The sequence below is a fragment of the Coregonus clupeaformis genome, chromosome 7 (genome assembly GCF_020615455.1).
Source record: "Coregonus clupeaformis isolate EN_2021a chromosome 7, ASM2061545v1, whole genome shotgun sequence".
Taxonomy (NCBI): domain Eukaryota; kingdom Metazoa; phylum Chordata; class Actinopteri; order Salmoniformes; family Salmonidae; genus Coregonus; species Coregonus clupeaformis.
Genome location: NC_059198.1, coordinates 51,846,049 through 51,860,201, shown reverse-complemented (window position 1 = coordinate 51,860,201; position 14,153 = coordinate 51,846,049). Strand labels below are relative to the sequence as shown.

General features: G+C 43.0%; 1 protein-coding gene across 2 annotated transcripts in view; it reads left to right on the top strand.

Annotated features, from left to right (window-relative positions):
• LOC121569363 (guanine nucleotide exchange factor VAV3) overlaps window positions 1-14,153 on the top strand; it is a 168,849-nt gene that overhangs the window by 83,924 nt on the left and 70,772 nt on the right. For both annotated transcript variants that reach the window (XM_041880256.2, XM_041880257.2), the window contains exons 11-13: window positions 10,463-10,531; window positions 12,558-12,644; window positions 12,756-12,841. In XM_041880256.2, the coding sequence (XP_041736190.2) occupies window positions 10,463-10,531; window positions 12,558-12,644; window positions 12,756-12,841 (242 nt within the window). The remainder of the gene's footprint in view (window positions 1-10,462; window positions 10,532-12,557; window positions 12,645-12,755; window positions 12,842-14,153) is intronic.

The window sequence follows — 14,153 nt, the reverse complement described above, 5'->3', positions numbered from 1 at the left end:
GAACAGTCTGCAGCACCCGGCCTCACCCTACTAGAATCTGAACTCAAATGTTTACTGTTTGCTGATGATCTGGTGCTTCTGTCCCCAACCAAGGAGGGCCTACAGCAGCACCTAGATCTGTCAGACCTGGGTCCTGACAGTTCATCTCAGTAAGACAAAAATAATGGTGTTCCAAAAAAGGTCCAGTTGCCAGGACCATAAATACAAATTCCACCTAGAGGCCGTTGCCCTAAAGCACACCAAAAACTATACCTACCTAGGCCTAAACATCAACACCACAGTTAACTTCCACAAAGCTGTGAACGGTCTGAGAGACAAGGTGAGAAGGGCCTTCTACGACATCAAAAGGAACATACAATTTGACATCCCAATTAGGATCTGGCTAAAAATACTTGAATCAGTTATAGAACCCATTGCCCTCTATGGTTGTGAGGTCTGGGGTCCGCTCACCAACCAAGAATTTTACAAAATGTGACAAACACCAAATTGAGACTCTGCATGCAGAATTTTGCAAAAATATCCTCTGTGTACAATGTAAAACACCAAATAATGCATGCAGAGGAGAATTAGGACGATTCCCGCTAATTATCAAAATCCAGAAAAGAGCAATTAAATTCTATAACCACCTAAAAGGAATCGATTCTCAAACCTTCCAAAACAAAGCCCTCAGAGATTAACCTGTTCACAAACACAAACAGACCCCACACACCCCACAGAGCCCCAGGACAGCAACACAATTAGACCCAACCAAATCATGAGAATACAAAAAGATAATTACTTGACACATTGGAAAGAACTAACAGAAAAACAGAGCAAACTAGAATGCTATTTGGCCCTAAACAGAGAGTACACAGTGGCAGAATACCTGTATTTATCTGTTTATTTATTTTCCCTTTCTTACTTCAACTACTGTACTGCACATAGGCAATAATATAACATTTGAAATGTCTATATTCTTTAAACACTTTTGTGAGGGTAATGCCTTTTGTTTATTGTCTATTCCACTTACTTTGGCAATGTAGACATGTTTCCCATCCCATGCCGAGAGAGCGAGAGAGCGAGAGAGAGAGAGAGAGAGAGAGAGAGAGAGAGAGAGAGAGAGAGAGAGAGAGAGAGAGAGAGAGAGAGAGAGAGAGAGAGAGAGAGAGAGAGAGAGAGAGAGAGAGAGAGAGAGAGAGAGAGCTGGCGGGCAGGCAGGCTGACAGGTAAGGGTTAACATATAATGCACTCTGGCTGTCCCCATAAGAGAACCCTTTGAAAAAGCCTTTTTGATTCCAGGTAGAACCCATTTGGGTTCCATGTAGAACCCTCTGTGGACCCAAAAGGGTTTCTACCTGGAACCAAGAAGGACAGCTGAATAACACTTTATTCTAAGAGTGTAGTGTGTGTGAATAGAGCAGTCAGTCAATCAGCCCTCTGGTCCTGACTCCTGCAGCTCTCCTAGACGTCACCACTGCATGGGCAGACAGGTTAGCAGTCAGGGGTTAGGTGGAAAGGTGTGGGTGTGTGTGTACGCACCTAGGGGGTTGACATGCGTGACTGGCGGTCAGGTCCTCGCCTCGCCTCACTTCCCTCACGGTCTGCCCGGTTTCCTCCTCTCACCTCCCTGGGGACCGGGCCTGGTGTGTGACAGGCCCCCGATCCGCTCCACTGGAGGGAGCATGCTCCTGGGGCAGGGAGGAGGGGGAGGGAGGGAGGAGGGAGGGAGGGAGGGAGAGAAAGTGGGGGTGAGGGTGAGTGTGAGGCAGGGAGGGAGAGAGAGAGAGAGTGAAGGTGAGGGTGGAGGAAGGGGATGGAGAGGGGGGAGGAGGAAGTGAGTGAGGGAGGTAGGGAGGGGGTGAAGGGAGAGGGGCGAGAGATAGAGGCGAGATCAGGGAGGAAAGTCTTTGTCTTCTCTACCTCTATTCCTCTGTCATTATTTCATACTGGCTCAGTCCCCAACTCACTGTAACCAGAATCCATCAATATGCCAGTAGTGTCAGAATGCTCTCTGTCTCTCTCTGTCTCTCTCTGTCTCTCTCTGTCTCTCTCTGTCTCTCTCTGTCTCTCTCTCTCTCTCTCTCTCTCTCTCTCTCTCTCTCTCTCTCTCTCTCTCTCTCTCTCTCTATCTATCTATCTATCTATCTATCACTCTTTAATCTCATTCCTCTCCATTAATTTATTTCTGTACCCTAAATTCACTGTAACTGGAATCCATCAATAAGCCTGCACTATCTGTAGTTCCTGCGTGGGTGGGTGTTAGGAGCAGAGGATGAAAAATAGGGTCCTGTCACATTGCTTGTGATAATAATGCCCAGGTTCAGCTTGAGTGACACCTGGGATTTGAGGAGTGCTAGGCAGACACATACGGCTCGGCGCGAGGGGAAGGAGAGGGGAAGTGAGCCATTTATCTGGGCTTGGCTGTGTGTGTGTGTGTGAGAAGGACATGCATGGTAACCTTCCTTATCCTCCACAACAAGGACAGATAGACGTCTTGTTTACGCCACGCCAGCTACAGGAAAGCAATTAAAGCCACACACGCACGCACACACACACAGAGCAAACAAATCCTATACTGTACATTACTGGATTCTTTCATGGTATCCCACCTATCTATTTCATATTCAGGATTATGGTGTTGGAATGTCATTTCGTGGTGTGTGTGTATGGTAGTATAGATGTGTGTGTGTGTTTGAATGTGCACAGCAACCTACCTGTGTGTAATGAAAGTGGTAATTAATGGCAGATCCAGTGCCAGGATAAAGTAACTAATGGGGTAGTTGAAATCGGTGAGGGGGGGTTCATATATTGGAATTATATTAAATTCTGCTTATATCACGCTATAACACAATAAACATCAAGTTAAAACACAGAGACTCCGAGACCACTGAATGCTTTTGAAGCGACAGGTTGGCGTGAAAATCTGCAGCACATCTCTGCTTCGCTGTATCAGCACAGTGGACAGATCCCAAGACTGTTTTGGTACTGAATATAGGCTACAAGATAGATAGGGTAATTCACCTATACACACAGCTCTCTTACCAAAATAATGCAAACTAAATGCTGAAAGTTGTATCCTGGTTATTCATGCATGCATGCATGCAAACAAAAACTAAACAAAAATACTGAATAGCAGTTTGGCTTAGAATACAGACACAACTGTGAATGCGAATGAATGAATGAGAACAGAACAAAACATCGGTACCAAGTAGTAGGCCTAGTAAACAAAATATCAGATCGATAAAGTCATGACACAATCTATATTTAAGCTAGTTACATTAACAGTAAACAAACTCAGGAAACAAAATGCGAATGGAGATCCAAATATCCAAAACATAGACTACAGCCTACTACATTGAGATGCAGCCACGCTTTGATATGGCAACAATACACTTCTGTCAATCAAATTCGACCCACGTAATCAATTAAGCAATGCAGGCCTACCATAAACACGTTTCCAATACGTACAGTTCCATTTACAAACACGAAAACCAATAGTCTAATGAGAAAACCGTAATAGAATGTATCTACTTTTACATTTTAGTCATTTAGCAGACGCTGTTATCCAGAGCGACTTACAGGAGCAATAGGGTTAAGTGCCTTGCTCAAGGGCTCATCGACAGATTTTTCACCTAGTCGGCTCGGGGATTGGAACCAGCGACCTTTCGGTTACTGGCACAACGCTCTTAACCACTAAGCTACCTGCCGCCCTACTTCTATGATGAAACATACCGATATGTCATTTGGGTTCTTGCATTGGAATTATATTGAATTCTGCTTATATCAGACTATACCACAATAAACATAAAAGTTCTAATTCTTTTGACCAGGAAGTTGGCGCGAAATCTCCGATGCACTCTACCAGCACCATGGACAGCGCCCTAAACACTAAAGCAAGATTTTGCTAAAAACCAACCAGCTAGATCAGAAGGGTGGCAGCCTCCTTGATGCTCTGTGGAACTTCCTGAGTAATCGATCATTTCATTCTCCTTGAAATCTCCATGTAAGATCCCCCTCAAATGCCAGTTGGATTAGTTGAGCTTTCCTCGGGTGTAGCATGCTTCTTCTGTGCTGACTGAACACGTTTGTCACATCCAATGTCCCCATCAGTGGTCGCTGGTTTGAAACAATAAACTCAACAATGTAAACAATCGACGACACATACATGTGATTTCTTGCCAGCTGCACATCATTAACAAGTGTTGACACCTCAGTGTAGCACCTCCAACTAGGATTTCTTTCCACAGTGCAGTGATTGATTTACATTTACATTTAAGTCATTTAGCAGACGCTCTTATCCAGAGCGACTTACAAATTGGTGCATTCAACTTAGGATAGCCAGTGGGACAACCACATCTCGATCACAATAAGTACATTTCTTTAAACAAGTCAGTGCTAGCAGGTGAAATAAGTCAGGTGTTAGTTGCCTAGCGACTTCTCTGGTACTGTCAATAGCATGCTTCCAGTTAGAATACCCAGCTTGGGTGAAGGCCTTGTCTGCGTTAGCATTGGACCCAACACTGAACTTTAGGACATGGGGAAACAAAATGCCGCATCTGCAGTAACCGAGTATTCCAGCCACTCTCCTCCTATTTGTATTTGTATTTATTAGGGATCCCCATTTAGTTCTTGCCAAGGCAGCAGCTACTCTTCCTGGAGTTTATTATGTATGAAAAATTTATGCACTCACTAAAAAACGGCAAGTTGCTCTGGATAAGAGTGTCTGCTAAATGACTAAAATGTAAAATGTATTATGGATCCCCATTAGTTCCTGCCAAGGCAGCAGCTACTCTTCCTCGGGTCCAAACACATTCCTGTGCTGTTTGTAACTACCCTGATAGGTTGACTAATAACCTGAACCAGGTTGCAGGTACTGGTTACAGTTTGAAGCTGTTTCTTGAGTGGGCAGCTTGATGAAAGCCAGTTAATATTGAAATCACCCAGAAAATATACCTCTCTGTTGATATCACATACATGATCAAGCATTTCACACATATTATCCAGATACTGACTGTTAGCACTTGGTGGTCTATAGCAGCTTCCCACCAGAATGGGCTTTAGGTGAGGCAGATTAACCTGAAGCCATGTTACTTCAACAGTATTTAACATGAGATCGTCTCTAAGCTTTACAGGAATGTGGTTCTGAATATAAACAGCAACACCTCCAACATTGGCATTTCTGTCTTTTCTGTAGATTTTATTACCATTTATTGCTACCACTGGATCATCAAAGGTATTATCTAAGTGAGTTTCAGAGATAGTCAGAATATGAATGTCCTCTGTTACTAGCAAGTTATTGATTTCATGAACCTTGTTTCTTGTGGGCTATTTTTAGCACTTTTCTGGGAAGCTTGATTGTTTTTATTCCTTTACTGAGAAGCTTATCAGAAGTAGACTTGCTCATGTTATTTATATTGGAGCTGATAGTGCATGGTGAGCTGCACACAGTGGACTTCCTACTAGGGCACAACGCCTCAGTGCTAACAGTGTAACTCTGGTTCATAGGCACATGATTACTGCATACAATAGCTGTAGGATCAGCAGAGGCAGTTAGGGGGACATACATGAAGTTACTTTCATTGTGTCTGCCAACGGCCCTGGGATAATGTACATTTGCTGCAGCATTATGACAACTCAGCGACACAATGGTAGGGATTAACTGAGCTGGTCTTGGGGGTCATTGATAAGTCCTTGTCTCAATGCAGCCTTGAAATGTGTGGACAGAGTCCAGGAGCCAAGATGATTTGGATGGACTCCGTCATTCCTGTAGATAATCTTCTGTTTCCAGAAGGTGTCGAAGTTATCTATAAAAGTGATTCCAACAGAGCTACAGTAATCTTTTAGCCAGGTGTGTAATGCCAGTAGCCTGCTGAATCTTTCACACACCGCGCTCCCAATGATGGTACCGGACCTGAAACAATTGGCCGCTTTTTTGGAATCTTTCATTGCTAGAATCAGTTCTTTTAAAATCCATTTTCAGAAGGTCCGAGCTAGCCCTCCTGATGTCGTTTGACCCCACATGGACTACGACAGCGTCAGCTCCCGACGTCTGTGGTAGAACGGTCGGAAGCAGCCCTGTAATGTCCTCTACTCCTGCTCCAGTAGAGCGCCCAAGCCAGCTGGAGGATCCATCGTGGATGATGACTGGGCCGGAGTCTGAGACAGCCTCACGGTCTGATGAGGGTGGGAGCTCTTAGGATCTGAACCCGAGGTAGAAGCCACCGGAGAGGGAGACAGATCTCAAATTGGAAGCCCCCCAGGGAAGAAGACGCCGGAACCGCTGGATCCAGGGCGGCGAAGCTGTTTCCCGGTCTGTGTCCGGTCCGGGCCGGGCTTAACACCTCCAAGGAGGTTCCCGTTGCCAGAGGATGCTGTATTTTTGTTATGAATCAGTTGCAATTAAATACGGCTTGGGTCGGATTCTAGGCTTACCTGGGCTTGCTCCTCTGTTCCAAGATCATCAGGAACAGTCGGAGGTGGAGGGGGCTGTGGATCGAACCCACTACCCTGGCGTTACAAGGCGTCATGCTCTACCAATTAAGCTACAGAGAACCACCACTTTGGGAAAGACAATTTCTGATATCCATCGTGGCAGTGTCAGATTAGCTTGTTCGAGCTAGTTAAATAGGCTAAAGCTAATAACACTAACGCTTTTTACAGCTAGCTAAGAAGCTAACTGAACTCTGTAGTGGTGGGGTGTGAGGCAAAGCTGAGTGAAGCAGCTTCAATGGTACATTTGACCCCGCCCTTATAAATCAGGCTGAGGCGTATCGCGTTATTCAAATCAAATCAAGCTTTATTTATGCAGCAGATTTCAGACATGGAATGCAACGCAATGTTCTTTACAGGAAAACACACACAAAAAAAAGATCTAAATCAAAGCTGAAATATTTACTACACAACAAACATAAGATTAAAAAAAAACACAAACTGAACAACTAAAAAGCACCCTAAGTAAAAGCAAAGCTAAATTTTTTTTTTTTTTTTTCTTTTAAATATGTCCACAGTTTCGGCCCCCCTCAGGATCTCTGGCTTTTCCAGAGGCTGAGGACATAGTAACTAAAGTATTATGCCTCTTGGTCCTGGGCTTTGGGATAGTTAAAAGGCCAGTGCCAGAGGACCTGAGGGACCTACTGGGTACATAACTTAAAAGCATGTCTGATATGTATTAGGGTGCACAATTGTGGATTGATTTAAAAACCAATAGAATAATCTTAAAATGAATTCTAAAATTCACTGGCAGCTAGTGCAGAGACCTTAAAACTGGTGTAATGTGTGCTCTCTGTCTGGTCTTGGTCAGTACCCACGCTGCACCATTCTCTATGTTTTGCGGTTGACCAGAGGCTTTCTTGGGTAGACCAGACAGGAGAGTATTACAGTAGTCAAGCCTGCTTGTAATAAAAGCCTGGATGAGTCTCTCTGTATCAGCCTGAGAGAGAAACGGCCGCACCTTGGCAATGTTCCTCAGTTGGTAAAAAGCTATGTTGGTCACATTCCTAATGTGTGATTCAAAATAACAGGTTTTTTAACTGGTGTTTTATATTTATTGCCTGTTTATTGCCCGTGTGGCTAGATTGTCTCTCTGTGCTTTGGCTCCAACAACACAGTGAGGGGAAAAAAGTATTTGATCACCTGCTGATTTTGTACGTTTGCCCACTTACAAAGACATGATCAGTCTATAATTTTAATGGTAGGGTTATTTGAACAGTGAGAGACAGAATAACAACAAAAATATACAGAAAAACGCATGTCAAAAATGTTATAAATTGATTTGCATTTTAATGGGGGAAATAAGTATTTGACCCCTCTGCAAAACATGATTTAGTACAAAACCCTTGTTGGCAATCACAGAGGTCAGACGTTTCTTGTAGTTGGCCATCAGGTTTGCACACATCTCAGGAGGGATTTTGTCCCACTCATCTTTGCAGATCTTCTCCAAGTCATTAAGGTTTCGCGGCTGACGTTTGGCAACTCGAACCTTCAGCTCCCTCTACAGATTTTCTATGGGATTAAGGACTGGAGACTGGCTAGGCCACTCCAGGACCTTAATGTGCTTCTTCTTGAGCCACTCCTTTGTTGCCTTGGCTGTGTGTTTTGGGTCATTGTCATGCTGGAATACCCATCCACGACCCATTTTCAATGCCCTGGCTGAGGGAAGGAGGTTCTCACCCAAGATTTGACGGTACATGGCCCCGTCCATCGTCCCTTTGATGCGGTGAAGTTGTCCTGAGTTGAGTTGATGCCAAAGAGCTCGATTTTGGTCTCATCTGACCACAACACTTTCACCCAGTTTTCCTCTGAATCATTCAGATGTTCATTGGCAAACTTCAGACGGGCCTGTATATGTGCTTTCTTGAGCAGGGGAACCTTGCGGGCGCTGCAGGATTTCAGTCCTTCACGGCGTAGTGTGTTACCAATTGTTTTCTTGGTGACTATGGTCCCAGCTGCCTTGAGGCCATTGACAAGATCCTCCCGTGTAGTTTTGGGCTGATTCCTCACCGTTCTCATGATCATTGCAACTCCACGAGGTGAGATCTTGCATGGAGCCCCAGGCCAAGGGAGATTGACAGTTATTTTGTGTTTCTTCCATTTGCGAATAATCGCACCAACTGTTGTCACCTTCTCACCAAGCTGCTTGGCGATGGTCTTGTAGCCCATTCCAGTCTTGTGGGCTACAATCTTGTCCCTGACATCCTTGGAGAGCTCTTTGGTCTTGGCCATGGTGGAGAGTTTGGAATCTGATTGATTGATAGCTTCTGTGGACAGGTGTCTTTTATACAGGTAACAAGCTGCGATTAGGATCACTCCCTTTAAGAGTGTGCTCCTAATCTCAGCTCGTTACCTGTATAAAAGACACCTGGGAGCCAGAAATCTTTCTGATTGAGAGGGGGTCAAATACTTATTTCCCTCATTAAAATGCAAATCAATTTATAAAATTTTTGACATGCGTTTTTCTGGATTTATTTGTTGTTATTCTGTCTCTCACTGTTCAAATAAACCTACCATTATAATTATAGACTGATCATGTCTTTTGTCAGTGGGCAAACGTACAAAATCAGCAGGGGATCAACTACTTTTTTTCCCTCACTGTAAGTACCTCGGTCTTGTCTTGATTTAGCTGGAGAAAGTTGTAAGCCATCCAAGTATTTAAATCACTAATACAGTCTAATCATTTATCCGTGGAGCTAAAGTCCTCCCGTGACACAGAAATGTAAAGTTGTGTATCATCTGTGTAGCAGTGAAAATCAATGATGTGCTTTCTAAAATCGCTGTAAAGGGGTAACATATATAAACTGAACAGTACAGTATTCACTTAGCCTACCACAGATGAGAAGTGTTCTTTCCCGTTTTTTATGGAAGCCCAGAGGAGTTTTACCTAACCATCCCAGTGGCTTTCCATAGCCCCCCATACACATACCACGACGTGCTCTGTCCATTGTGCCGACACAGTGCAGCGGAGATTCAGATTTTTGCGCCAACCTGTCACTTAATCATTTCCAATCGAATCAGGTGTAGACCTTACAGTGAAATGCTTACTTACAAGCCCTTAACAAACAATGCAGTTTTAAGAAAATAAGTGTTAAGTAAAAAATAGATAGGTAAAAAATTAAAATAACAGATAATTAAAGAGCAGAAGTAAAATACAATAACAGGAGGGAGGCTATATACAGGGAGTACCGGTACAGAGTTGAAAATTTTTGCTGTGTTTATATAAGGACAAAAAACTAAAACTGAGGGGCACAACTTTCAACTGAGGGGGCTAATCCCTCTTTTTCCCCTTGTGGAGCCGGGCCCCATTAGTGATCACTTTGTTTGGTTGTCCTTGTTTATCTCTCTAACCTTGAGGTATGAAATCTCCTCATAAACGTCAACCAACGCAACATCACCTGATAAACGCAGCCCATTTCTAGCATGGTAGAACCTTGGTTAACACTGTGTGTCTATGATGTTGAGAGAGAAGGTCTAATGCCTCCCTGTCATCTCTGTTTTGCCCCCTCCTGTCAGGGCTTCTGTCAGGGCTTCTGTCATGGCTTCTGTCATGGCTCCTGTCAGGGCTTCTGTCAGGGCTTCTATCAGGGCTTCTGTCATGGCTCCTGTCAGGGCTCCTGTCAGGGCTTCTGTCAGGGCTTCTATCAGGGCTTCTGTCATGGCTTCTGTCATGGCTTCTGTCAGGGCTCCTGTCAGGGCTTCTGTCATGGCTTCTGTCATGGCTTCTGTCAGGGCTTCTGTCAGGGCTCCTGTCAGGGCTTCTGTCAGGGCTCCTGTCAGGGCTTCTGTCAGGGCTTCTATCAGGGCTTCTGTCATGGCTTCTGTCAGGGCTCCTGTCAGGGCTTCTGTCAGGGCTTCTGTCAGGGCTCCTATCATGGCTTCTGTCAGGGCTCTGTGTAGCTAATTAGCTAGCTGGTGAAAACAGAGAATAAAGACTGTCTGAAGACTAGACACTCACTTATTGTACTTGTGTTGTGTTTTGATCCAACAACAGGAATTAGTGAAACACACTCACGACGCGGCTGACAAGAGCAATTTGCGGATGGCCCTGGATGCCATAAAGGTAAGAGTTGGAGGAAGCCCTCGCATCACACCAGGAAGTGGGAGAGTAACTGGGGTGCCAGTTCTGTGTATGATGTTTTTACTCTATTCAGCTGAACCACACACACACACACACACACACACACACAAACACTCAAACACAAACACACACGTGAGGAGATTGGCACACAGGTTTTGCAGGCACACTTTAGTGAGTGGCCTGCATCTAGTTATCTCAGTCTTCAGGTTATGCATTAGTGACTCAAGCTACATCCTCAGAGACTCAAACAGTCTCTATTTACTGTATATAGTTAGTTATGTATTTATTACTGTATATAGTTAGTTATGTATTTATTACTGTATATAGTTAGTTATGTATTTATTACTGTATATAGTTAGTTATGTATTTATTACTGTATATAGTTAGTTATGTATTTATTACTGTATATAGTTAGTTATGTATTTATTACTGTATATAGTTAGTTATGTATTTATTACTGTATATAGTTAGTTATGTATTTATTACTGTATATAGTTAGTTATGTATTTATTACTGTATATAGTTAGTTATGTATTTATTACTGTATATAGTTAGTTATGTATTTATTACTGTATATAGTTAGTTATGTATTTATTACTGTATATAGTTAGTTATGTATTTATTACTGTATATAGTTAGTTATGTATTTATTACTGTATGTAGTTAGTTATGTATTTATTACTGTATATAGTTAGTTATGTATTTATTACTGTATATAGTTAGTTATGTATTTATTACTGTATGTAGTTAGTTATGTATTTATTACTGTATATAGTTAGTTATGTATTCATTACTGTATATATTTCTCTGCTGTCTCCTGACATATTTAGCTCCCTGCTGTACACATGATCACTTTTTATCTCCTACTGAGATCTGCTCGTAATGATGCCTCTGCCAGCCTGCTCGCTGTTTTAGTACCGAACCATACACCTACAGCCTGCATACACACTGATAACAACCTACAAACATACCTGCCACCAACACATGTAAATACTAGGAAGTTGTTCTCTTTGGGTTAGAAATTGCCTAGAGGTGACACTATGGGAGGCTGCCCATCTCTCTTTGACAAAAGATGTATTGTGCATCAATTACTTATTTAATTCAATGTTTCTTATGAAATCTGCACTTTAAAAAAATATGTTGTCTCTCTTGAGTCTTGTCGTGCAGGGTGTTGAAGATAGCAGGAAAGAACGGGTACCAGGAAAGAATGGGTACAAGGAAATAACAGATAGCAGAAAATAACAGGTAGCAGGAAAAAAAACGGTAGCAGGAAAGAACAGATAGCAGAAAAGTACTTGAAGTGAGTCACGTCGGGGATAAAAGTGCACATTTACTCTGAGGGGGTCTGCAATGATTTTAAATTGGCTAAATGATCCACTTGACATTAATTGGGGGAATCAAGCTAATGTGGTTAATGTTCCTGGAGTGTTTCTTTTCACCACGGCGACGAGGTGGTTTTCAGCGCTGATTATCTCAGGCCTTAAGACAGACGGGATTTTAAACAGTGCTACTTGAACCAGGCTCTCACTTTGTGTTGATTGGAAGATTTACACAATGTTGCAAAGTCATTCATCATGTTGCTCAGAGAGAGAGAGAGAGAGAGAGAGAGAGAAGTCCTCAAGAATATGTTAACATTGCAGGAGGTACCATTTACATCATTACGTTGTAGTTACTGTTGCTCTACTCTAGTAAAGAACTAATGAAGAAACAGGAGTTAGATGTATAGTCCTGGAAGACCAGTCCACCACTGTGACCTATGACCTAGGCTACTGTATGGAAGAGCGTTACAAAACACTCATTTGTTGTGACCCCGTCTCATATAGTCTATGTCAAAATGCACCCATCTTGAATGTATAGTCTATGTCAAAATGCACCCATCTTGAATGTATAGTCTGTGTCAAAATGCACCCATCTTGAATGTATAGTCTATGTCAAAATGCACCCATCTTGAATGTCAACTCTTGATGTTTGTTGTTTTGTCTTCTCTGTGTTGTGTTGGGTACTGTAGGATCTGGCTCAGTACATCAACGAAGTGAAGAGAGACAACGAGACCCTGAGAGACATAGCCCAGTATCAGAAATCCATTGAAAACCTTGTAAGCAACTCATATTGATAAGAAAGCCATTGTGAAGGATAGCTGGGTTTGAAGTGTGACCTCTCTCTTTCATTCCCCCCCGTCTCTCTCTGTCTTCTCCCCACTTTTCAGAATCAGTCTCTTAGTATGTATGGCCGACCAAAAGGAGACGGAGAGGTCCGCATTGCCTCAGTCGACAAACGTGCCAAACAGGACCGGTGAGATGTCTGTCTGGTGTGTGTGTGTGTGTGTGTGTGTGTGTGTGTGTGTGTGTGTGTGTGTGTGTGTGTGTGTGTGTGTGTGTGTGTGTGTGTGTGTGTGTGTGTGTGTGTGTCTGTCTGGAACATTGCCAGAGAAGATCAAGTATTTTTCTAGGACTTGCATCTGCTGAGTGTTCATAATGCTTTATGGATGCAGTTATAAATTAGATGTTTATTAGAAGCTATTCTAGTGCATTATGCATAACTCGTCGGGCATTAGAAATGCTCTTATGATGGCATGGTGAGGAGGGTTTTCATGGGAACCAAATGGTCTGATAATAGCATGGTGAAGAGGGTTTTCATGGGAACCAAATGGTCTGATAATAGTATGGTGAGGAGGGTTTTCATGGGAACCAAATGGTCTGATAATAGCATGGTGAAGAGGGTTTTCATGGGAACCAAATGGTCTGATAATAGCATGGTGAGGAGGGTTTTCATGGGAACCAAATGGTCTGATAATAGCATGGTGAAGAGGGTTTTCATGGGAACCAAATGGTCTGATAATAGCATGGTGAAGAGGGTTTTCATGGGAACCAAATGGTCTGAAAATAGCATGGTGAAGAGGGTTTTCATGGGAACCAAATGGTCTGATAATAGCATGGTGAGGAGGGTTTTCATGGGAACCAAATGGTCTGATAATAGCATGGTGAGGAGGGTTTTCATGGGAACCAAATGGTCTGATAATAGCATGGTGAAGAGGGTTTTCATGGGAACCAAATGGTCTGATAATAGCATTGTGAAGAGGGTTTTCATGGGAACCAAATGGTCTGATAATAGCATGGTGAAGAGGGTTTTCATGGGAACCAAATGGTCTGAAAATAGCATGGTGAAGAGGGTTTTCATGGGAACCAAATGGTCTGATAATAGCATGGTGAGGAGGGTTTTCATGGGAACCAAATGGTCTGATAATAGCATGGTGAGGAGGGTTTTCATGGGAACCAAATGGTCTGATAATAGCATGGTGAAAGAGGGTTTTCATGGGAACCAAATGGTCTGATAATAGCATTGTGAAGAGGGTTTTCATGGGAACCAAATGGTCTTCTTTCTATCTCCAGGTCAATGCTAAGAAATCAGATGTTGTTTCATTTGGCCCCACCTTGCTAGAACTCAATGTAAAGGCTATGGCCAGAAACCGTGGTGTCTTCTTTGACCCTGACCTAAACCTCGACCTGCATGTAAAGAAGGTTGTCCAGTCCTGTTTTTATCATCTAACAAAAATAGTCAAGTATTTTATTTCAGTCACTGATCAGGCTTGCAGATTCAGTGCCTT